The following is a 26,594-nucleotide window of genomic DNA, read 5'->3' on the forward strand; positions in this document are numbered from 1 at the left end:
AACCCACACAGACATGGGGAGACTCCGCAGAGACAGTGACCCAAGCTGGGAATTGAACCAGGGTCCCTGGCGCTGTGAGACAGCAGTGCTACCCACTGTGCCACTGTCCCCCCCCCCCCAAGGCTAGTCCTTTTCATGGTCTTTGTTAATACTTGCACTTTCCCCAAAGGAAATTAGCTCATATTTACACAATCTTCATGATAAAAGTCTTGGATTTTCTTTAGAATCATAAAATTCCTGCAGTGCAGAAAGAGTTCATTCGGCCTAACAAGTCTGCACTAACAACAATCCCACCAAGTGAAGGCAGGAAATGATGTCCAAAAGTTATAGTCCCAATTAGACTGATAAGGATTGATAGAGTTCCTGGTATAAAAAAGAGTAGAGACACAAACTGTTGCCTTTTAATGGCTACTTTGGGTATGGCCAAGGGTCAATGGGGTAAATTGTAGTAGGGCTCCCAGGGAGTTTGGGCCGCAGCAAAATAGGAAAGAACGGAAAGGGTTAAACAGGCAGCCTGGCTGTAGTGTCAAAACTCACTGCAGGTAGACACATGACAAATTACAAATAACTACCTCCCAGATTGCACTGGACAGTCACACCCCAGGTGATACTCTTCAGAGGTTACAGCAACATTAAAGAATCAATACCAGTTATCATGACCCCACAATGTCTAGAGAAGACGTATAAATTCCATTGTGCCTCTGGAAAACCAATCAAGTAGAGAGAGATGGTGACAATTGACGTACACAGTTGAAATTTGCATTCTAGAAGGAAACTGCAGGGCTTCGATATTACAACAAGGTAGACAGGATACGTGCAAAATAATGACTAAAGATAAAAGCACACAGGACAATAGAGCAGCAATATGGGACAAAAAACAGAACTTCAACAAGTTTAAAGTAACAAGGCGATAACCTAATCAAAATCTCGCATGTAACACATTGTAACATGAAAAAGTATAATAATGTGTAAGTATAATTATGAGCAGAGTAGCTCATAAACAAGCTCGAATTACAGCTCCGAGTGCTGCTCTCCCTCATACATGTTGAAACTCTACGCAGTCTCGTAGACTGTTCGTTCAATTCCTCCAACATAGCCCTATCCCTGTAACCCCACACATTTAGCCTGCTAGTTCCCCTGACACTAATAGGCATTTTAACATGGCCAATCAACCTAATCCACACAGTTTTGGAGTGTGGGAGGATACCGGAGCACCCAGAGGAAATTCATGTGGACACAGAGAGAACATGCAAACTCCTCACAGTCACCCAAGGTCGGAATTGAATCTGGGTCTCTGGCACTGTGAGGCAGCAGTGCTAACCACTGTGCCACCTGCTACCTTTTCCTGGCACCATTTGGAATCTTTTACAAAAATAAATTTACATTTTCTGATTTAATTTTACAGCAGAATGCTAACCTTTGAAAGATTGCTGGAACATAATAAACTTACAACCTAGTAATTTTTCTGACTTTCATAGAAATCATCATAGAAACCCTACAGTACAGAAAGAGGCCATTCAGCCCATCGAGTCTGCACCGACCACAATCCCACCCAGGCCCTATCCCCATATCCCTACATATTTTACCCGCTAATCCCTCTAATCTACACATCCCAGGACACTAAGGGGCAATTTTAGCATGGCCAATCAACCTAACCCACACATCTTTAGACTGTGGGAGGAAACCGGAGCACCCGGAGGAAACCCACGCAGACACAAGGAGAATGTGCAAACTCCACACAGACAGTGACCCAAGCTGGGAATCGAACCCAGGTCCCTGGAGCTGTGAAGCAGCAGTGCTAACCACTGTGCTACTGTGCCGCTCAAATTACTTTGTTTCCATATAAGATGGTCTCAGACTTACCTGAAGGTCGACCACATCAGCATGGGGACGTGATCCACAGCAAAAATGCCCTGGAGAATGATGGCTAAAGTACAGCAAAGCAGCAGCTGCAAACAATGGTTTCGAGCCATGGTGTTTTCAGGGGGACTCAGCTCTGATTAGAACACACTGAAAATAAAAACATTTATGTATTTTTAAAAGAAGCCAACCCTCTTGGTCAGATCTCTGTAATTCTGGAACTAACCAGGCTTGTTTGGTATCCTCTGTTTTGGAGAAAACACTGATCAAGAAAGTGGGCAGGAAACAAGTAATGAAAGGTCATTTAGGAGAAAGAAAAGATACAAAAGTATCTTTTCTTAATGTGTCATGAAGCGATTACCCAAGGGGTGTGAGTGATTTTGTAATCAGCAATGAGTATGCAAACTGTTTAACTCTAAAATCGCCAAGTAGCTACAATCTTTAAAAGTAAGTGGCCCTTCTATTTTGAATGTTTTATTTCTAAACTGGATTTCTGGTACAAAGGAGAGTAGAGAGATCCACAAATCCATAACAAATATATAATATTTTTAGAATAACTCAGGTTAAATATTTCAGAGGTGAGGATTAACTCTGCGTGCCATATGTAACTCAATTATAACTCTGTACTTCATAAACAGTTTGTAATTTTATTGTACAGCACACAGAGGAATCCACTGGTCAGGGCATTTCTGATTTGAAGTAAAGTTTATTTATTAGTGTCACAAGTAGGCTTTCATTAACACTGCAATGAAGTTACTGTGAAAATCCCCTAGTCGCCACACTCCGGCATCTGTTCGGGTACACTGAGGGAGAATTTAACATGGCAATGCACCGAACCAGCACGTCTTTCGGACTGTGGGAGGAAACCCAAGCAGACATGGGGAGAACGTGCCGACTCCGCACAGACAGTGACCCAAGTTGAGAATTGAATCGGGGTCCCTGAAGCTGTGAGGGAGCAGTGCTAACCACTGTGCCACCGTGTTGCCCATGGGTGCAGAAAATGGTTATTTATAATATTGTTCCAATATTAGCCGCCATAAGAAATACACAAAAATGGTGGACAGGAATTGATTTTCTCGACTTCAAGCATGCTCTACGCAGAAATAATGGGGGAGATTTTGAGCCCTCACTCTCCATCCGCAGGAATGGCGGCACATGCTCAAATTCTGAGAGAGACTCGGAAAACGCGATTTGCACCGAAAGTTTGAGTTCTGATCTTCCAACCCTCTCATCGACGGAGTAGTGTGAAATGCGCCACAGGATCCTAGAAACCACATTTTAACACATTACCATGTCATTAGCGAGCATGGTAGCACAGTGATTAGCACTGCTGCCTCATAGCGCCAGGGGCCCGGGTTCAATTCCAGTCTTGGGTCACTATCTATGTGGAGTTCGCAAGTTCTCCCCGTGTCTGCGTGGGTTTCCTCCGGGTGCTTTGGTTTACTTCCACAGTCCAAAGATGTGCAGGTCAGGTTGATTGGATACTAAATTGCCCCTTAGTGTCAGGGAAACTAGCAGAGTAAATACATGGGGTTACGGGGATAGGGCTTGTGTGGGAAAGTTCTCAGTGCAGGCTCGATGGACAGAATGGCCAGCTTCTGCACTGTAGGGATTAAATGATTGTATGACACTTGGCTGAACAGCCTTCCCTCACTAGTGGTTATGAAAATAAATGCTGTGCAGCCAAACAGCACTGCCATTTAGTGGAGGCCATCTTTTAAACTTTGCAATCATATGTCTCAGGTATTGAGCTGACATTCCTGAAAAGGCTGAAAAATCGCAGATAATGTTGATGTGCTCCCCTATGAAGGTGTGGTGGTGATGTATATCATCATGCACCCCATTTGAAGTCATGATGGGGGTGCATTGATGAGGTATCCCCGTCAGAATGCAAACATTGTTCACATGCAGCCACTCAACTGCCCGCTAACGTGATGCCAAGTTTCTTTGGGTGTGCTTGGGAGCTGGAGGAATGTGAATGTTTGATGCCACTGAGACTCTGGTGGGCCCACGCGCTGCATCCTGCTGGAGTTGACAGGGACCAACGTGGTGAAGAGGCTATAGTGTCCAAATGAAGGGTGTGGGCAATGGCGTGGATGCATCTACTGAGTGTGCTGCCATTGGATGGTATTTCCAGAGGAATTGAGGGAGAAGGGTCAGGACTCTCTCACTAACCCTTTTATCTCACTGTAGTGTTCTCTTCTTCACAGTGCATGGACTGGAGGATCTTGGAGTCTGTCGAGTTGGCTATCCTACTTACTGGCATTGAGCAGTGGCAGAGACACTGACGTGCTGTGGCACCTAGCCAGGACCAGCACTCTGCAGAGGAGGAAGTGGCTGGGCCTGTCATTGTTCTGGGAGCAGCTCCACAGATGCATCCACTTTGAGGGTAACTGGCTGAGGGTATTCTGACATCAGTCATCATACCTGCAGATGTCAGAGATGTAATGCTCTGGAAGGCTATGTTTGTGCCAGGGCAACACATCTGACAGACCCTGCAAGAGCTGGCACCACATGGAATGGAGGGACACCCACTGCCCGTGGCCCTTAAACTCTCAGTTGCTCTGAATTTCTGTGGTTTTATATATTTCTTTTGTTTTTATCTTCAATTAAACATTAGAGCTGATTTGGCAATCCCATACATCCAGCAGGAAGCTGCAATTCTTGCATTTTGGAAAACCAAGGGAATACAACTGGTGATTTTCTATCCAATAAAATTAATGAATGGAGAAATCACAGACTGCACACTCAATTTCCCCAGATGTGCTCACAGTTAGAACTGTCGCATAATAGGATCATCCTTATAACATATAGGGATAGATGAATACTGAAGTGGCTGGCATTAAAATGAGAACTATGTTTTTCCCTGAGACCAACAGCTCAGAATAAAGGCAAGCTATTTGGTTCATCACAGAACTTAATGTCACAATCAACGTGATATGATTTGTATCTTTGAGCTGATCTTTGATTGATAGTGTTGTATCCGGACATTCATCAGCTTGAGAAATACGATAAGCTTTCAATGGTTCTTTACCATTAAGTGACGTGACTCCATAAGTGAGCATCATGAACAACAAAGTTAAGGACCACATTGACAATATTTGCTTTGATACATTTATTGAGAAATAAAATTATATCTTGTACACTTTTGTTAACACTGAGCTGAAGTGTAGTGTTTTTCACCAATTTGAAGACATCTGGAATACATGGTGGGTAGTCCACACTATTTTTGTGCATACCAAACTGTTTTACCTGTGAGAACATCATCCCAGATACTGTGTGCCTGTGAAAATTACCCTTGTAATCAAGGATATAGTGGGATTGAATACTATTATGTTACGTTGAAGAAAGCTTCATACAAAAAGGATTTAAAATTTGATTCCAGTTATATTTAGTTCATTTCTCTTTGAGTCTAAGAGCCTGAAACAATATAATCAAGCTATCAATTAGAAAGTTTTGTTAATAATCTATGATGATGGAATAGCATTCCAACATTTTCAGCAAATTTGCAATTTTTATTTGAAATCAAACATTGAAACATGGTTATCTAACAACTACGACTTTTGTTGAGCACGCAATGAACTTGTAACTAAGAGGTCATTCTTGGAAGTCAAGTCTTGCATCAAGCAAGTGTGCGCATAATTCACTATTTCAGGAATCCGAGAAAAGTAGATCTTTCCCAAAGTGTGTCGGTGCTTGATCTTGCGAATAAATGTGGCTTCATAATCCTGCATGGTGAATAACAACATAAACCTGTGTTAGTCCCTGTGATTTCAAGTTGAAGGTTAACAGATGAGGTTTTCTTTGACATATTCTAAATATATATCTACTTTTTTTTATTTGGTCCATGGACATTAAAAGTCCTGAAGCTTCCAAATTTTGTCCAAGAAAAATAAGGGACGCCACAGCTTGAAAGGACAATGAATGCATCAGAATGAAAGTAACAAAAATATGATCTAGGTCTAAATCTAGAAGGAACACAAATTAACCAAGAGAAAAGGCAAAGGATTAGAGGGTGCAACTGTAAGGGACTATAAACTAAGAACAATAATTAGTAAATATTAAAATATTGAATGAAAAGCAGATTTTTAAAAAGTAGGGAGATGAGCTTCGGTACCTTTTCAATGTTGTTAATTTTAAGGTGTGTCACAGCTTCCTCTTCTGTCAGGAGGATGCAGTTCCAAGGCGACCACTCAAACCTTTTATCCCACCTTATCATTGTTAGGTCTTTCAAATTGTTTGAAGCGCTCAGCGCAGACTGTGTACCCCAAATACTGTCAACCAGATGTTTCAAATCTTGTTCCTGCCAATATAACACTTGGTTTGTAACTCCATTTAAAAACAGTTGTTCAAAATAATGATTCAAAAATATTAAAGCATAATCTTCACTTAAAAAAGACAAATAACTAATTTTATTATGGAGGCATTAGTCAAATGGGAACTCTTGGTCTGGCTAATATTCCAGTATAAATAAACAGATAACTGTCACATTCATCTCTCTCTGCTTTTTGTAGCATACAATGTACTGTGAAAAATTATATGTTAACTTTTATAACAACAGTCATTACAAGTTTTACTGCATGTGAAGTATTTGAGAAGTGTTAAGGTGTTTTATAAATACAGTCCTTTAGGGTATGAGACGTAACACCAGAAATTGATAGACACACCCAGTAGGTCAGTCAGCATTTGCCTCACCCATTGAATAGTTCCAGTAAGTTCTGTTTTTAGTTCAGATTTCCAATATTAGCATATTTTGTTTTTTTAGACATACAACCATTAACTGGAAATACTGCCGTACTTCCCTCCAGCACTGGGAATAATTTCCTCTATGTTTTGAAATTATAAAACAGGTTGAGAGAGAACATAAAGCAAGCATACCAGCTTTATAATCTCTCACTTTCTTGTCAATATTGGGTGGAGATAATGTACCCAAGAGAGTTTGTTTAAAATTTACTGCAGTTATAAAAGGTAAAGTCGCCATAGTCCCAGATGACCATACGGGGCTCCCTTTTAAGTGGGAGAGCTGACTGGTGGTGATAACCTGAGGATCACACTTTAGGCAGAGGGCAAGGTTGAAAAGGCGGGGCCTTCATCAATAACCTTATATTGTACCTGTAATAAGAAGGCCAGCTGTGAGCCATCTTCAAAATTGGCCTCAGTTTTTCTCAGCCGCTTGAGAATCATTTTGTACATGGTTGCTTCTTCACGGCGACGAGCTTCATTATTCAGCTTAAAGCATTGGCGACAGATTCGAAGAGCCTGTGAAGTTAGCGACAAGGGGAACTCTGTGGATGGTAAATAACTTCCACAACTTGAACAGAAGTAAATGTTTTTGCGCAATTGCATTGGATCCTGTGGAACCTATAAATGAGATGAAAAGTTCATTTTACAGAGTTAAAAAAATCTTCAACTGCTCCCACTGTACACAAGTCAAAATTCATTGCTATTCTTTACACAGCAACATCAAGGAAGTTGATCAAATTTACCCTCCAACAAAAATGAAAAACTACTACAAGTCTCCAATATCAAATTGAAGTTACGTTAGGATTTTTACATTGCATTTATGTACACGCCAGTGCAAAAGTGTTGTAAAACTCTTTGCACAATAATCAAACTGTCACAGTGTTGATTCTAGTTAATATATTCCAGTATGCTTAATCACAATATAATAACTAACACACTGTTAGAGCCAGTAAATTAGAAATCAAGGTGGTGCAGCAATGTTCCTAGAAGTGCATCACAGTCCAATACTTAGATGTTCTCACGGCACTGTCCCAAATTTCAGTTGATCAGGATTGATAATTCATTCGGGCTGTGCCCAGTGCTTGCAGTGATACATCCATCAACAGTGGACTCTCGGAGTGGCACCTTACTCCTCCAAGAGGGGGAGCAGTGTGTTAATATAAATTAAAGTCAGCATTTGTAGGTTCACATCCAATCAGAATTTCACTAGAGAACCCACTTTCATCCCAGAATGTTATCTGAGTCTGCTTTCAGCAGCTATGTCATGTTAGGTGATCAGATTTGCAGGATAACTCAGGAATGCACCAAAACTGCTGTCAGGTCTAACCGAAACCAACAGAAGTAGCACCTTCTGTTTTGCACCTTGAGGTAGAATTTGTTGTGCAGGGCATAAAGGACAAGATTTTTGTGTGTCTGAATCTCGTGGCATTTCTGACCCCATCAATTGCCCCAGCTCGAACTCCACCATTTGTGAGACAAAAACAGAGGTCTAATTAATAATCTGGGTCAGTGCAACTAATCCAAGTGCTGCAAATGATATTGATAGATCATTATATTTTATGATCTATTTGCACTGTTGATGTGGACAATATCAATTCTGTTATATTGTTAATATGTTAATAGGTTTTGACTAGATGGATGCCCTGCTACAAATTAATTCTAGGGAACAACTCAATCTCACATGAAAACTATTAGATCTGCAGAAATTGGTATGGACCAAATTCAAATGGAATTAGCACCTTGAGTTACTTCCATCCATTCGTACCAGGTATTAAAGGCAAGCTGCATCAATATTTTAAATATTAACTAAAAATATCAATTTTTAAAAATATTTTAGGGAGATTGTATTTTTAGCTTATTCTTTCTTATATCAGTAGATAAGGAGCTGATTTATTGTTTCCAAGGTGAAATGATGAAGCTCAATGTGGAGAAGTGCGAGGTGATATATTTTGGTCGGATGAATATAGACAGTCAATAGAAAATAAGGGGGACAATTCTTAAGAGGGTACAGGAGCAGATGTACATGTGCATAAATCAAAAAAGGTGGCAGGATGGGTGGAGAGAACAGGTAATAAAGCATACAGTATACTAGGTTTTATTAATAGGGGCATAAAATACAAGTTACAAGGAAGTTATGCTGAATTTATACAACACTAGTTAGGCCTCAGCTGGAATATTGTGTACAATTCTGGGTGCCACACTATAGAAAGGATGTGAACGCATTGGAGAGAGTGCAGAAGAGGTTTACAAGAATGGTCCCAGGGATGAGAAACTTCAGTTGTGAGGATAGATTGGAGAAGTTGGGATTGTTTTCCTTGGAGAAAAGGCGGCTACGAGGAGATTTGACAGAAATACTCAAAATCATGAGGGGCTAGACAGATTGAATAGGGAGAAACTATTCCCACTTGGAAAAGGATCGAGAATGAGAAGGTACAGATTTAACGTGATTTGCAAAAGAAGCAAATGTGATGTGAGAAAAAACACTTTAACACAACGAGTGGTTCAGGACTGCAATGCACTGCCTGCGTGGTGGAGACAGGTTCAATCAGGGCATCCAAGAGTGTATTAGATGATTATTTGGATAGAAACAATGTGCAAGGGTACAGGGAAAAACCAGGAGAAAGACACTGAGTCATGATGCTCATTCGGAGACTCAGTGTAGACACGATGGACTGAATGGCCTCCTTCTGCTCTGTAACAATTCTGTGACCAGCTGCTACCGTGATTACAAGATATCAGAAGAACAGGAAAACCCCGAAAGAAAAGGAGATCTGTCATTCAAGCTATTTATGCACTATGATATCCTATTAAACGTTTTCAGTCAGATCCTAACACTTTACCATTTTTGACAACAATCTGCCATATGTTTCATTTGGAATAATGCAAAACAGATAATTTGTTTGACACCTTAATGTACGTACACAGGACAAAAAAATTCTGAATGAAGAAAGAAATTAAATTCAATTTGTCTTCTTTCAAGTAATCAGTTTTTTATACCTTTGTCACTATGGTTAATTTCTTAATCCTGTGCTCCTTCTTGGTGTTTCCCAAGTAGCAAGCCTTTTGGAATCAAGGTACCCATGTCCCCAGTTTTTTTTGATTACTGCTTGTGCCTGTGCACTAGTTTGCTTTTTATTGATTTTTGAACACACAAATGTCTTTGCCCCTCCACAGTTCCTAGTCTCTCAGCAACAAGAAAGTATGATTTGTGTATCTTGGATTCAAACTGAAGGCCTCACACAAAATTTCATCTTCCAACATTTTGATCATTCCCATACTGAGCTTATGAAACTTGCTGCTCCCATCTGCACAACTTACTGTGCTTCATAACTAACTGGCATGAAACGTGAATATAGAATTCAATTCTTCCACCCAGGTTATTGATTTTTTAATGGTGCAATTCTGAAGCCTGAGTATGATCCCTGGCAAGCACTACTGGTTACATTCTGTCAATCAGAGAATGTTCCCTTTATCTCTACCCTTTGTAACCTACCTCCCAACCAATTACCAACTCATGTCACAAGGTAACATTCAATTCCATGTGCTTTTATTTTTGTGAATAACTTGTTGGGTGGAATGTTGCAAAAGGTTTTCTGGAAGAAAACTTCAATAGTTGCTCTCTTATCCATTATGTTAGTTATCTCCACACAAAAAAATAGCTGGATTAGTGAGACATGATCTGTCGTTCATAAATTCACGCTGACTCTCTCCAAAAGCTCGCTATGCATGTATATTGAAACCTGATACAGAATCAGCAGGTGCACGCAACTCTGCAAAAACCCAGTGTATAAGATTCTTGCTTCTCGCCGGACAGTGGAAAGTGCAGCAAATGGAATCATTTTTGTAACGATACGAGACACCAAGTGCAGAAAAGTTCACATCTGAATTGACCCCTGCTGATTAAAAACAAATTGGACTTTTTATACCTGAAGGAATCTAGCAACTTCTGGGTTAAATGTTGGTGTTTTGATATACTGAAGAAAAAGTGTTGATATTCTCTGTCTGAGTCCTTCAAGGTAAGATTCCTTTACTTGTCTCATGAGAAGATCTGCCTCTCTGTCAATCAATTCCACAATCTCTTGTGTTAGCTTACAGTCATGTTCCTGTACAGAAAAATAATAATTTGTTTTTAAGGCTTGACTGATTTGTTTTTAAGGCTTGACTGTAAAAATCAAATTATGTAAGCATAAACAAGGTAAAGATTTCAAAGATTCAAACAGAAATATTTTACAAATTAATTCAGACTGTGCCATGAGAATGCAATATAATTAACATAATACCTTTACTCAAGCAGGAAGACAAGAATAAACCAAACAGAAAGCACTTGCATTCAATTATATCTTCACGAAAGCCAATGTAATATTTTTAAATGTAATCACTCTTGTAATGGTGGCCAATTTATGCACTGCCAGATCCCAATAAATTGAGTGAACTTTTAGATGTGCATGGGTAAATCAAAGACAATCAGTACAATTTGTTAAAGAAAGTAGTGCTTGATAAATTTTGATAAGACTTATTTTTGAAGAGGTGACTAACTGGATAAAGGGGATGTATTGAACATGGCGTTCAACAAACATTCGTTTGTTAGTGAAAATGAAAATGCATAGTCTTTGAAGAAATGCAGCAGCATGGGTGAAAAATTCCTGGGTGGTTAGAAGGCAAATATCAAGGGCAAATGAGTGTTGCCTTATATGATTTGTAGTTTTGGGAACAGAGTAAATCTCTCAACTTGCTGAAGACACAGAAGTTGAGGTCTTGGCAAACAGTGAAGAGGATTATTTGTAAAATGCGTACTGGAAGGTTCTTTGGAACAGTATGTAGATAGCCCGACTAGAGAGGGGGCTATACTGGACATAGTTCTGGGAAATGAGCCCGGTCAGGTCGTCAAAGTTTCGGTAGGGGAACATGTGGCAAATAGTGACCACAACTCTGTTAACTTTAGGATAGTAATGGACAAGGATGAGTGCTGTCCTACGGGCAGGGTGCTAAATTGGGGGAAGGCTGACTATAGCCAGATTAGGCAGGAATTGGTGGATGTTGATTGGGAGAGGATGTTCGAGGGTAAGTCCGCGTCTGGCATGTGGGAGTCTTTTAAGGAACTATTGATAAGGCTGAAGGATAGGCATGTGCCTGTAAAAAGGAAAGATAGGAAAGGTAGGATTCGAGAGCCGTGGATAACCAGGGAAATTGAGGATCTGATTAAAATGAAAAGGGAGGCGTACGTTAAGTCCAGGCAACTGAAAACAGATGGAGCTCTGGAGGAATACAGAGAGAGTAGGAAAGATCTCAAACGGGGAGTTAGAAGGGCAAAAAGAGGTCACGAGATGTTCTTGGCAGGCAGGATTAAGGAGAATCCTAAGGCATTCTATTCATACGTTAGGAACAAAAGAGTTGTCAGGGAGAAAATCGGACCTCTCAGGGACAAAGGAGGGGAATTATGCTTAGAACCCAAGGGAATAGGGGAGATCCTAAATGAATACTTTGCATCGGTATTCACGAAGGAGAGGGGCGTGTTAACCGGGAGTGTCTCGGAGGGAGGTGTTGACCCGTTAGAGAAAATCTCCATTACAAGAGAGGAAGTGTTAGGTTTTTTAGGGAACATTAAAACTGACAAAGCCCCAGGGCCTGATGGCATCTATCCTCGACTGCTCAGGGAGACGAGAGGTGAAATTGCTGGGCCTCTGACGGAAATCTTTGTCGCTTCTTTGGACACGGGTGAGGTCCCTGAGGATTGGAGGATAGCGAATGTGGTCCCATTGTTTAAGAAGGGTAGCAGGGATAACCCAGGAAATTATAGGCCGGTGAGCTTGACGTCCGTGGTAGGGAAGTTGTTGGAGAGGATTCTTAGAGACAGGATGTATGTGCATTTAGAACGGAACAATCTCATTAGTGACAGACAGCATGGTTTTGTAAGAGGGAGGTCGTGCCTTACAAATTTGGTGGAGTTTTTTGAGGAAGTGACAAAAACGGTTGATGAAGGAAGGGCCGTGGATGTCGTCTATATGGATTTCAGTAAGGCATTTGACAAAATCCCACATGGCAGGTTGGTTAAGAAGGTTAAGGCTCATGGGATACAAGGAGAAGTGGCTAGATGGGTGGAGAACTGGCTTGGCCATAGGAGACAGAGGGTAGTGATCGAAGGGTCTTTTTCCGGCTAGAGGTCTGTGACCAGTGGTGTTCCGCAGGGCTCTGTACTGGGACCTCTGCTATTTGTGATATATATAAATTATTTGGAAGAAGGTGTAACTGGTGTAATCAGCAAGTTTGCGGATGACACGAAGATGGCTGGAATTGCGGATAACCAAGAGCATTGTCGGGCAATACAGCAGGATATAGATAGGCTGGAAAATTGGGCGGAGAGATGGCAGATGGAATTTAATCCGGATAAATGCGAAGTGATGCATTTTGGAAGAAATAATGTAGGGAGGAGTTATACAATAAATGGCAGAGTCATCAGGAGTATAGAAACACAGAGGGACCTAGGTGTGCAAGTCCACAAATCCTTGAAGGTGGCAACACAGGTGGAGAAGGTGGTGAAGAAGGCATATGGTATGCTTGCCTTTATAGGACGGGGTATAGAGTATAAAAGCTGGAGTCTGATGATGCAGCTGTATAGAATGCTGGTTAGGCCACATTTGGAGTACTGCGTCCAGTTCTGGTCGCCGCACTACCAGAAGGACGTGGAGGCATTGGAGAGAGTGCAGAGAAGGTTTACCAGGATGTTGCCTGGTATGGAGGGTCTTAGCTATGAGGAGAGATTGGGTAGACTGGGGTTGTTCTCCTTGGAAAGACGGAGAATGAGGGGAGATCTAATAGAGGTATACAAGATTATGAAGGGTATAGATAGGGTGAACAGTGGGAAGCTTTTTCCCAGGTCGGAGGTGACGATCACGAGGGGTCACGGGCTCAAGCTGAGAGGGGTGAAGTATAACTCAGACATCAGAGGGACGTTTTTTACACAGAGGGTGGTGGGGGCCTGGAATGCGCTGCCAAGTAGAGTGGTGGAGGCAGGCACGCTGACATCGTTTAAGACTTACCTGGATAGTCACATGAGCAGCCTGGGAATGGAGGGATACAAACGATTGGTCTAGTTGGACCAAGGAGCGGCACAGGCTTGGAGGGCCGAAGGACCTGTTTCCTGTGCTGTACTGTTCTTTGTTCTTTGTTCTTTGATTGTGAAGGATTTCAGGAGAGCAGGTAGTTTAGTTGTGGTGATTGTCCCTTTAGGACAACACAGCAGAGTAAGGGTCACATGGCCTGTGTTGCCCTTAAAAGGGACAATCACCACATTAGTGGAATGGGCAAGTGGGAAAATCCAATTCTGGTAGTAAGAATAGAAAAGTGGATAAGGTGTGAAACATGTAAATGCTGATGTTCAGAGGGCTTGGTACAATGTTCCTCTAAGCAATGCACCAATGCAGTCGCACAACAGTCTGTTGAGTGCAACACACTTCAGTATTACAGCCACACACATTCCTGCCAGTCATGGCCCTGCAGCCATTAAATGCCTTGAGGAGCATTAATAGCCTGGAGACAGGACTTCTGCCCTTCACTCAGCAGGAAGTTGTGCATCAGAAAGCTGCTGACCAATGTGACTGGTCAACAGATCAGTCGCCCCAGCAGCAATGACCAGAGACTAGGACTACAATCAGTTCCCAGATTCTAAATCCCAGGACCTGACAAGTGCAGGGCTGTCTCACAACGGGTAAAGGAAGTAAGGCCTGGAGATGATGGTGGAAAATGACAGAGAGGCAGAGGGGAAAGATCCTAGGAGGGGTATTATGACCATAACAGCTAATTGCTGAGCAAACCAAATTGCAGAGGGAAAATTGGCTTATAGGCCATATCCTTTCTTTTGTATTCTGAAAACTAGATGAAAACATACTGATCACAGCAGCAAGAAGTCCAGGAAAACGTTTGGGATATAAAAAATTAAAAGTAAAAGATTTATTAACAAGAGGAAAGGAAAGCTCAAGTAAACAAAGTTACAGTTACACAGCTCAAAGCAGTCTTACCAAACATTCCCCTCAAAAGACTCTCTACTTGGTCAGACCCACAAGTAAACACATTCCAGGCAACACTCCCTTATAGATAGTTGACTGTAAAAATCCAGTAATATTACCCAAGGAAAAACTGCTGTTGCCTTAATAACAGCAAACCAGAGAACCTCTCAACCTCACCTTCAGTTTATCAGCTGAAAAAATGAAGGCCCTCTCTATCTCCGAATGCAAATTTCAAAGTTTTACTTATTTTCCTATAAAACCCCTTCATCATAGTTTCATCACAAATGCATGCATTTAAAATTTTCATTCCTTTCATCCCTCAATGCTCCCAGACAAGTGGTCTCCATTAACCTTTCCCCATATATACACGTGTGCACATGCACACACATTTCTTTACAGAATAACACAATATTTCCCCAAAATATTTTGTAAAAACATCATTCTCACAGGGGGCACATGATTAGAAAAAGGGCCATCCCTAAGGTCCTTGCAGGATGACTTGCCAGGTCTCCCCCTGCCCTGAACTCCTCCAAGTGCACTAGGCATCACCCACACTACTATAAAAATGCCTATAGCTTGGGGGTGGACGGGAGGTCCACATATTGAATTTAATGGGCCCTCTGCCTGCAAACCTGCCACCGGGGGCTGTAAAATTCTGCCCCTCAAATCCTCAGAATTTTTATAGGATGGGCTCTCGAGTCGAATTGCGATCGTTAGACTTGATTTAATTATTTTTGAATGCAATTTTCTCCCAAAGCCTGTTATTATGCACTGTTTGGAGAATTTACAGAGTTGTGTGGCTGTGGCTAATTAATTGCATTGAAACGCAAGACTGAAAGGGCAAATGGCTATCCAACACACTTCTGATTGTACAGCATAGTCGGGTCAATGATGTAGATCTGTATCACAATTACCAACATTATTCAATAACATAAATAGAGAGTTACCCTGAAGAGCCTCTATCTTCCACAGAAAGTATCTAAGGACAAATAAAGACTGATTGAGAGAGGTGTGATGAGAGCTTGCAGGTTGCTGCTAGTGGGGGATGGAGGACTGCAAGGCCATTCACAGTGGGAAGTGAAAAGGCTGGGGTAGGGGTTGCTGTGAGATTTGGTGATCATTTCAGAACATGGAGATCATTAGCTGGCTTTGAGGGCAAAGCGTGGAACAGATGTGAAATTTACCAGAGAATGAGAGTTGATAGCTTCCCCCACTATGATCTTGGCAGCTAGCCCCTTCAGGACCCTGTCACCCACACACATTGATCAACAGCAATCTCTTGGCTCCTTTTCTGCTGTGAGGGACATTATCACACATGTTGCAGATTCCTGCTCTGTACATTAACGTTTTGTCGTGTTCATTTTAAAAAATTTGATTTCATATTAAATAAACATCTTAAGCATTGCGACTTACTAATTACCCCGTGTTTTAATATTTTTCTACTTCTTGCATATACATGGTAACTTTTTAAAAATTTATGAAATATAGATTATTTAAATTCAATTGGAGGCACACATTTGTACAATACCTTGATATCGGTGCACATAACAAAATTTATTCTGCACACGGATGGAAAAGAATTAGAGGGAGCACAGCTGGGTGTACACATGCAAGGAACGCAAAGTTACAGCAAGCAATTAGGAAGATAAATGGCATGTTGCTTTTCATTGGGAGGGAATTGGAGTACAAGAATAATGATGCCTTTCTCCAATTGTACAGGGCTTTGGTAAGATCACACCTAAAATATTGTATGCAGTTTTGGTCTCCATATTTAAGGCAGGATATACTTACATTGTAAGTTATACAGCAAAGATTCACTAGATTAGTTCCTGGGATGAGAGGCCTGTCCTATTACATGAGAGTGAGTAAATTGGGCCTATATTCTCTGGAGTTTAGGAGAACAACAGGTGATCTCATTGAAACATAAAAGATTCTGATGGGGTTGACAGAGTGGACAGTGAGTTTGGGAAGGGAAGGCAGGGGAATCTAGAACACGGGGGCACAGTTTCTGGATAAGGGGCTGATCATTTAGGACTGAGATGTGGAGGAATTTCTTCAGTCAGAGGGTTGTGAATCTTTTGAACTCTCTATCCCAGAGGGTTGTGATTGTTTCATAAGTGAATATATTTAAAGCCGAGACAAATAGATTTTTGGCCTCGCTCATCCCAAAACCATAAAATCCCAACAGAGGTCAACAGACTTTCCCATTGTCTGCCCCTCGCCCGCTCTGATTCCCGTGGCGGGCGGGGTGGTAAAATTCCGGCGCTGGTCTCTCAGGGAATCAAGGAATATGAAGCAGGCTCAATAGTCCGTATACTCCTGCTCCTACTTCTTATGTTCTTCTGTACAAAGCGAATATTTAAGAAATGAGTTTTCAGAGAGTGAATAGGAGAAGATTATTTCTTCTGGTTGGCAGCAGTTCAGTAAAGATGTAGCACAATTGCATTTAATGTTAGATCAGAACAAAGAACATTAAAAGCTGAATACAATTATGTGGGCAGGCTTCTTTGGCTTTCGTATCTTTGAAAAAGAACATGTAAATAATTTTCATGTTTGCACTTATTTCTAAATTGCATAAAATCAATTAGTAGCATAAAAGTAATAAAGCCCGTTGCAGTGCATTTAGCTCTAAACTGAGTCTAAGGTAAAACCACTTTAAACATCTGCACTTATTTCCAGCCTGATGTTCAGTATATATCTCTGAGAAATGACAATAATTTCAATCATCCAGTTCTACAGCCATTCGTTTTTTTTAAAAGTCATTTCAACCTCATCCTATCTGTTCATTCCTGGAAAGAAAAACGCAGGTTTGCCTTTAGTTTTTAATTGAGAAAGAATGCCCAATATCTGTAGTTTAATGTCTGTTAGGCACCAACATAACCAGTTCTGCACTTATTTTGAGCACTTCAGTACCTTGACTGTGTGTTTTAATGTTAAAAGAGCATCCAGTCTCTCATCCTGGGTCAGATATTTCATATTAATACTGTTGTAAATATCGCGTAGCTCTCTGGCCCGGATGGTAAATGGTGTGTCCATCTCAGTGACTCTTCCATCATATGCTTTCCACCTTATGGGGTCTGCGCACTGCAACAGTTAAATATATCAAAAACAATTTTCACAGCTTACACAGAAGTACTTTTATTAAAAAAATCCACATATAAAACATTGAAAACAGCCAATTTGGTGACACCTTGTGGTCAATAAGATGCATACCATCACATCATTTTAATGATTTCAATGAGAGTAGTGCAATTAGTTTATTGGTAGAGAAATAAATACGTGATATAATTTCTTTCATGTAAATTCCGAATTAAACAATAGCAATGTTTTGAGGCTGAAAGGTGAAAATGCTGAAGGTTATTTCAATAATCAACAATAAATTTGCAAAAACTTCACCTGAAACAAACAAACTAAAGTAACAAAAGTTTGATAAGGAAGGAAGATTGAAAGTAACAAAAGACCAGGTCCTTATTAAGATAGTAGGTAATGAAAAATTCAGCATTATTTCCACATTGTAGTTGCTGTAAAGGTGAAGATCTCAGCTTTCTCAACACTTTCCCACATCTGTTAAAAGTTTATTTATTAGTGTCACAAGTAGGCTTACATTAACACTGCAATGAAGTTACTGTGAAAATCCTCTAGTCGCCACACTCCGGCGCCTGTTCGGGTACACTGAGGGAGAATTTAGAATGGCCAATGCACCTAACCAGCACGTCTTTCAGACTGTGGGAGAAAACCGGAGCACCTGGAGAAAACCCACGCAGACACAGGGAGAATGTGCAAACTCCGCACAGGCAGTGACCCAAGCCAGGATTCGAACCCGAGTCCCTGGCACTGTGAGGCAGCGGTATTAACCACTGTGCCATCATGCCGCAAGGCTGGAAAGGTGATTGGCTGACATCGTAAAAAATTAATAAATTTTTTGCAAGATTAATGCAAGGGTAGATGTCAGCACCACTTCAGCCTGATTAAACTGGAACATCATTACTTTTCAAAATTTTTGGAATGTGAATCTGACTATTTTTCACAAGTATTATGGATAAAATAAATTTCATTACAAGAATTGAACCATATTTCTAACCTGAGGTAGTATGAACTGTGCCACTTAACCAGTTCACTCAATTTGCATACTTGGGGATTTTTACTTTAAATATTGCGTTCATAACCACACAGTGCTCTTGTGGAATTTGGACTTCAATGGCAGGATTTTGTGTTTTAGGTTGGAACTGCCGCCAAGGTTAAATGGAGGCCATGACCCTGCGCTGGCCAATTCTAGAAAAGTCACTGATTAGTGGCCAGAAGACATGGTTGCTTTCAAATTAGGAGAGGCAGGTCATTCCTCAAAACAGAGGTCCAATCATAGGCCTGCAGTTCAAGGGAGAGAGAAAAGGTGCCTTGAGGCACCCTCACTCCAATTTCAATTTAAAAAATGACCTCAGCAGCTGGGCCACCATTGTGGAGGGGAAATCCTCCAAAATAGCGGAGAGGCCTTCATAGCCTACCTGGACCGCTGTCCCCAGTCTGCCACCAGCAGGCCATCTCTGGGCAGCTGGCCTGGTCCCTGAACCACAGGGAACCAGTTGGCTTCTGAGAATAGAACTCAATTGGCTTTAAACTCCCCTTAATTGGGTGTACTTGCCACTTACCATTTGTGACCCCCATCCTGCATCTAGGAAAATGACCTGTAGATAGGATGGTGACATGAAACTGATGCATTGGCTAGCGATGTGAGTTTTCCTGCCCAGCTCCGTACTCACCCCATACGAGGGCAAAAATTCAGTGCAATGTGTAATAACTGGTTGCTGCTAGTGCAGGATGTTTTGGAGGAACTGAACTGGGAAGCCAATTCGCAAAGTGTAATTTTCCCATAAATTAATATGTTTGAACTACTTTAGTACACGACCATAGGTCCTGCAAACAAGAACAAGAGTTCTAGATAAAATAAAACAGTGTAATCATCTTTTCCTCTTGCTATTTGCTATTATATTGTTCCATCAAGGGGTACCAAAGGTAGAGTTCAGTAAATATCTAATTTCCATACACCTACTCCTGACCAATAATTCACTGCTTTAATTGATCAAAGAAATACAAATAAAATGTGGTTATGCATTAAATTATTTAACATATTAAAATAACATTGACCTTATTCAAAAGATTCTGAATTAGCTTTGGTCCAGTTTCCTTAGCAGCATCAAATTTGTGCCGAGAAATTGATGCAATGAGCTGTGCTTCTTGTTCCAGGAGTGTGTACAGAGCTGCTTTTCTCTCCGGTCCAGTAAGGGTACGGTTTATGTTACTCAGCTCCTCTTGTTTCCAAACTAAATACACATAGACAGAGCACATAAAGACAATCTCATTTTTCAGTCTCACTGCAAGCATGAGCACCAGCAACAAATAATCAAATAAAATAATCAGAACAAGTATGTAAAATAACAAAAACAGAGCTAGAATTTTGAACTGAAAATGAATGCCGCCTCTGAATTGAGACAAAGGGCAAGATTTTCCTGGAAATTAGCAGCAGGCCGGCACTGTGCAGGAAAAGCAGCATTGAAGCCGCCAACAGCAACTGCGACTTTCTCTGCTGTATATTGCAGGACTGGGAAAAAAACATCAAGCGGCAGGCGCCACAGTGTATTGCTGAGGGAGCGGCCTCTGATTTGCCTGTCCTACCAGCAGCTCAGTAACACAAAGATCGGGGGCCCCTATTTTAAAGGCCACCGAAGTGCAAAGAAGTTCACCCCGGCACCACCCTCTGACACTGACAGGGGCAGAGCCCAGGAAGTGCCAGGGCATGACCCTCTCCCGCAATGATGCACTCACTTGAACTTCCCTGTGAAGTCTGCGTGCCAGGTGCACGCATTGGGAAACCAGTCTGCATTTCACGCCAACATGCATGGAGTTTCTGTCTGGGAGGGGATGATTCAGGCATAGCTGCCTATTAATGACCGTAAATAATGTTCCCAATGTTCCCTGACGTGGGGAGGGGACAATATTTTCCACTCTCCATCGCCCAACCTACCCGACGTGATCATGGATGGAAAATCCCAGCCAAATGTTTTGAATTTAAGCATACATAACATTTATAACAAAAAAAGATGATGCATATACTACAGGTGGCATGATCAATGCCTACCTTGAAGCCACAACATACCTTCCAATGCATGAAAAAGGAGATCAAAATCTTCTTTTGTCTTCGGATTCATCCTTCTTTCATACTGCCTCTTTATGTAATTTTGCTTTTCCAATTTAATTTTCAATTCTTGTTCCTGTTCCCATTGCACCCTCCTATTCTTTTGCATTCTCAGTTGCTGAACATAATTCTTCGCAGCCCAGCGTCTAAAGTAGGTCTGCAGCACAATTGTCTAAATAAAGAGAAACAAATATAGCTAAGCATCAGATTGTATATCAGCAAATTGTAGGTTTCCATTAATGCTGGCATCTCCTAGAATAAGGATTTTGTAAAGGTTTATTTCGATACTGCTATCATAACAACTCATCAGTTGTCACAATTCCGTACAAAATCATAGAAAGTTAAGCTACTGAGAAAATTATTAAATTGTTTAATAATTTTCTCAGTAGCTTAACTTTCTATGATTTTGGAGCAGAAGAGCAACGTTTTGAGAGAACAATTAATACTCGAACACAATTAATAGTACAAATAACACATTAACTTCTCCCCTTCAAATCAAAACTCAAATATAATTTCACTCTAGAATTTCTCTCTGGTGCCACATTAAAATATAATCCCCCTAATTCATTGAAACAAATCTTCTGAATCAATTTGAATGTAATATATTAAAATGACATAGAGGTACTGAATAAAGTTCAAAAGGGTTGGTATCAGAACTGGGAGATCATAGCTATTGGGATAGATTAAAAAGGTTGAAGTTTGTTTCTTTCGGAAAGACTTGGTGATGCCAGAAGAGGCCTTTAAAATTATGAATGGGTTTGGACAGGGTCGATCTGGAGAGAATGTTTCCAACAGTGGCAGCATGAATATAAGAATGTTAGTAATAAATCCAATAGGGAATAAAGAGATATTTCTTAACTCAGAGTGGTCAGAGTTTGCACTTTCTACCTGGTTGAAATAAACAACTTAACTGCTTTCTGAAGGAAACTGGACAATGTAAGAGAAATGGGAGTAGAAAGAAATTCTGACTAGTGAGAGGCGTATTAAATAGGAGTGGATTCAGAAAGGGTATATTAAGTTTGCATTAAGCCTTGGTTAAACAAATGTTGAACAGTTCTGGGCTCCATATTATAAAAAGAACATTGAGGCACAGGAGAAGGTGTAAAAAAGATTTACTAGAATTATATCAAAACAGAGAGCTTATAGCTATCAATAAAGGTCAAATAGGCTGGGACACTTTTTTTAGAATAGGTAAGACTGAGGGTGACCTGATGGAGGTGTTTAAGCTTAATAAAAGGTTTGATAGCATAGATACAGAGAAAATGCTTCCATTTGGAGGCATTTGGGTGGGATTTTCTGGCTGTGCTCGCTCTAAAACCGGAAAATCCTGCCTGAGGTCAACAGACCTTTGCATGATCCGCCCCGCTACGATTCCTGTGACGGAAGGGTTGGGAAAATTCCCCCCATTTGTGTTCTTCTGTAAGGCCAGAGCTAAGTGCCATAAATTTTAGATAGTAACACAAATAAATCCAATCGGGAATGCAGGAGAAACCTCTTTACCCAGGCAGTGGTTAGAATCTGGAACCTGCTATCATAGGCAGTAGACTAGCATTGGTGCATTTAAAAGGAGGCTACGTAAACAATTAAGGGAGAAAGGAATAGAAAGGCATGTTGATGGAGTTAGATGACGGAGCTGGAAGGAGGCTCATGTGGAGTATAAACATCAGTGTAAATTTGTTGGATTAAATAGCCTCTTTCTGTGCAGCTTACTTATGTAATTCTATGTAATATTTAGCAAAGGAACATGAGTAGGTAATTTGACAATTTTAGATTGGGATCTTCTGGTTTTGAACACTCAGAACAGAAAGTTAGTAGCATGCATGCACCACATAATCCAGAACACACATTGTATAAACTCAAAAGCATATCCTGCCCCTTTGTCTGCTTTTCACAATGTAAATACATTCAGAACTTGGGATTTAACTCCTAGAATTCGCTCTCTCATTCTAATCTGAACCTTTTGCCACCTATTAATTTTCTGTAAAAATGATCTCTGAACCATACATGCTCCATTGCAAATATGTCTTTACCGGTGATTTATCCATATTTAGAATAACTTGTTTTGCTTTATGGAAGGAAATTTCCCAAGAATGTGCTGGTATCAAGGAACCAGCAGCACCTATGGATAAACATCCTCTAGTTCCATTAGCCTTTGTTTCCTTGATGAGTTTCACATATGGAACTTTACAAGAAGTCTTTTGAACTCCAATTGGTTATTATTCACTGGATTATGAAATATTGCCCCTTAAGTCCTTCAGATCAACATGGCAGCACACCATATAATGTTGCGAAGTATCTCTTCCACAAATGCTGCAAAGGTAACTGGACTTAATCTTTGCATTCATGGCTGCAATGTTTCTGGGGTTTTTTAAAACCATTTTTTCTAAAGAATGAAGTTGGAATAAGATTTACTTTTAGTAATGGCTTTTAAAAAGCTATACAGGCATTATCACGTGTTTAAATAAAAAAGAGGTACGCAGATAAAGGATGGTTAACCTGCTGTTTGAAAGTTGCTTTTCCCAATAGCTGCTTTTCCCAATAGCTGATCAATAAATGATCCAATAGTTTTCTTGGCTATTTGAAAATCTACCTTTCAGTGTTGTGTTGGAGATCTCTTAACCTGTGAAAGTGACAAGCTTTTAATACAGATCGAGGGGCGTTTATGATAAGAACTCAAGCACCTGAGAAGGCGGTCAGGCATTTGGAAACAGGCTGCTGCACTGAGACTCAGGCAGCAAAACACAAAGAGCTGCACAGATAATTGCAGTGGGCACTGATCTCTCCATCCCTGTGCTCTTAGTTTTTGCTTGATATTTCGCTACATAGACTATTGTTGGCACACTGTGACACAGCACGTTAGAGTATTAACACCCAGAAAACATGTTAAATATAATTTGTGTAACTATTATCCATGAGGGTTACTTGGTGCAACGAAAACAACAAATTGATATTTTCTTGTCATCTGTGGGACTAGATAAACTAGGAAGTTAGGTATCTGATCTTGAAATTTAGAAGTCGCTTACAATGTAGCCAGTAAACGTAATTAAAACTCACCGCTTTCAACCTACAGGCATGGTATTCTGCAGCAGTGAAATACTTTCCTGGAGTAATCAATTTATCTGTGACATTGGACACATAACAACCAATTTTGGTCATCTGTGTGGAGGTGTGATTTGTTGTTTGTTGACATTGTTTCTTGTTAGAAATTGTCTAAATAGAAAAGGTAACATTTATTGTGAAATTTGCAAAAAGGTGAAAATAAACATTTATTACAAGAAGTGAAATTTATGGAGAACAAAATCATGAATCCACTTTTTCTTTTCTCATTAACAGATTACATCTTTGCATATTTCGGCCATTATTAATTATGTTCGTTTATTCTGGAAACAATAGAGCCAATTTCCCAAGACTGTCAAGCAGCCAGCATATTAATAGTCAAAAGCACACCAAAGAAGAACAAGAGCAACAATTTATATTTATATGACATCTTTAATGTACTAAAACATCCCAAAGAACTTCCCAGGACCATTACAAAGCAAAATATGACCAGAGTCACATAAGGTAATATTAGAGCAGACTAGTTAAAGAGATAGATGTTAAGGAATGTCCTAACGGAGGAAATAGAGGTAGAAAGCTTTATGGAGGGAATCCCAGAACTTAAGAAAAATTACTTTTGCTACAGACCAATAAAAGTATCAATAAATGGACCATTTAAAGTCAAGTCATTGCTTGTCTGGTGTGACGCTACTGTGCCTTTAAGAAAGATATTTTAATCATGTCCTCTGCAGTTATAAATAGCCTTGTTTTTTTCTTTTCATTGTGGTACTGAGCTGACCTTGGAGTTTCTGACCTGGATTATAACATTAGGAATCAACATAGATCAATGAGTACAGGGGAGATGGGTGACGAGAAGTGGTTCAGATTGGGGCATGGGCAGCAATGTTTGAATTACCTTAAGTTTCCCAAAAGTAGATATAGGAGGCTGGCCGGGGGTGCATTAAAGTAACACAGTCTAGAAATATAGTCTAGAGGCAAGGACAAAGTCGATGATATTACAAAAGGAGAATAAGGTGGTAGGAAGCTCATCGTGTCAAATTAAAATGACAAAGCCTCCTGTCACCTTATCTATTCCAGTAGGGCAAAAAGCTCTCAACATTTTATTTGCTGGACTTGCACTGGAATACAGCATTTTATCTAGGGAATGGAAAATTTTAAAACAAATGCCCTCACTACTTTATGTGAATTTCTTGCCACTATTTTAAAAAAGTGTTGAAATTAGCATTGAAACTGCATGCCCATTCCCAAAGAGATTCCTGATAGGAAAATACTTTTGTAAAGGATGTGGAATTTTTCCTAAAAGTAGGAAACTTTTTACAAAACAAATTGATAAATAAAAGCTTTTCCATTTTTTTAAAAAAATCAAACATTTTACACAAGTGCTCCATTCTACCTGTGTCTCCCTGCAGAACATCTCTACACGACAGTTTGTTCTCCTTTTGCGTGGAGTCTGTGTTCCAGCGTGATGGAATTCTGTTCCTGTAAGTTTGTGTTTGAAGCCACCTAGAAAAGGCTTGTGATAGGGAGGTCTTTCAATTTCTACCACCACACAGTAACACATCCCGTCATCTACAAGAAATCCATGTTACATTTTTCTTGAAAAGAAGAATTTCCGAATATCCATTTGTTTGCAAATAATCCTTTTTAACCAGTGTGTTTTTCTCCAATAATTTGGTTTAATGACGTTTGAAAAATAGACATAGTGACTGTATAGTCACTAGGCACCTTAGTTTCTTGTTTTAACTGTAATAAATACCTCACTACAAATGAAGAACATAAACATACACAAGATTAATTAAGTTCAACACTTGTGCTGTTCATGAAGTCTGAGGGATTGGATCCAGGAGCTGTTGCTCCCATCAGTTATGAGCTTCATTTCAGAAACAAATACAAAATGGATAAAGGGCAATTCTTTCCTTGGAAGGGGGGAGGGTGGAGTTAGCCCATCCAAATACGGTTTCTGTCACCTGATATATTATCCCCCACTTGCATAATAACACACCTAGTTACGTAAGTGGCCCCACGTGCTCATGTTTCATAACCACAGTTAGAATCATAGCATCATAGAATCCCTACAGTGCAGAAGGAGGCCATTCGGCCCATCGAGTCTGCACCGACCACAATCCCACCCAGGCCCTATTCCCATAACCCCACATATTTACCATGCTAATCCCCCTGACACTAGTGTCAGTTTAGCATGGCTAGTCAACCTAACCTGAACATCTTTTGAGTGGGAGAGGAAACCAAAGCACCCCGAGGAAACCCATGCAGACACGGGGAGAATGTGCAAACTCCACACGGATAGTGACCCAAGGCCAGAATTGAACACGGTCCCTGGCGCTGTGAGGCAGCAGTGCTAACCACTGTGCCACCGTGCCACCCTATAAAAGTTCTATAAAATAAATTAAAATATTTGGTATTCAATGAATTATATTAACCAAGTACTAGCATTGCAATTTTCGATCTTCTCCCAAGTTTTTTGTTGGTGCGGCTTGTAGAGTAAAAACTTAACACCTTATGCTGATATAACTATGATGCAATGTTACATGATTAATAACAGAGATATGGAGGGAATGGATAGAATGGATTTTCGGAGTCTTTTTCCCAGGGTAGAAATAGCAATTACTAGGGGACATAGGTTTAAGGTAAAAGGGGTTAAGTTTAAAGGAAATGTGAGGGGCAAATTTTATTTTTACAGAGGGTGGTAAGTGACTGGAATGCACTGCCAGAGGAGGTGGTAG

General features: G+C 40.4%; 2 protein-coding genes across 5 annotated transcripts in view; both read right to left on the bottom strand.

Moving 5' to 3' along the window:
• The window catches only part of LOC144498676 (V-type proton ATPase subunit S1-like), a 49,713-nt gene extending 47,740 nt beyond the window's left edge, over window positions 1-1,973 (bottom strand). The window contains exon 1 of the mRNA XM_078220149.1: window positions 1,864-1,973. Coding sequence (XP_078076275.1) covers window positions 1,864-1,973 — 110 coding nt within the window. The remainder of the gene's footprint in view (window positions 1-1,863) is intronic.
• A 2,990-nt stretch (window positions 1,974-4,963) lies between these two features.
• iqub (IQ motif and ubiquitin domain containing) overlaps window positions 4,964-26,594 on the bottom strand; it is a 48,672-nt gene continuing 27,041 nt past the window's right edge. For all 4 annotated transcript variants that reach the window (XM_078220147.1, XM_078220146.1, XM_078220148.1 and 1 more), the window contains 9 exons: window positions 25,247-25,422; window positions 23,851-24,006; window positions 20,758-20,968; window positions 19,749-19,924; window positions 17,520-17,690; window positions 10,530-10,706; window positions 6,973-7,221; window positions 5,978-6,163; window positions 4,964-5,588 (listed from right to left, as the gene is read on the bottom strand). In XM_078220147.1, coding sequence (XP_078076273.1) covers window positions 5,415-5,588; window positions 5,978-6,163; window positions 6,973-7,221; window positions 10,530-10,706; window positions 17,520-17,690; window positions 19,749-19,924; window positions 20,758-20,968; window positions 23,851-24,006; window positions 25,247-25,422 — 1,676 coding nt within the window. In that variant the 3' untranslated portion in view covers window positions 4,964-5,414. The remainder of the gene's footprint in view (window positions 5,589-5,977; window positions 6,164-6,972; window positions 7,222-10,529; window positions 10,707-17,519; window positions 17,691-19,748; window positions 19,925-20,757; window positions 20,969-23,850; window positions 24,007-25,246; window positions 25,423-26,594) is intronic.

Source organism: Mustelus asterias, chromosome 9 (genome assembly GCF_964213995.1).
Source record: "Mustelus asterias chromosome 9, sMusAst1.hap1.1, whole genome shotgun sequence".
Lineage (NCBI taxonomy): Eukaryota > Metazoa > Chordata > Chondrichthyes > Carcharhiniformes > Triakidae > Mustelus > Mustelus asterias.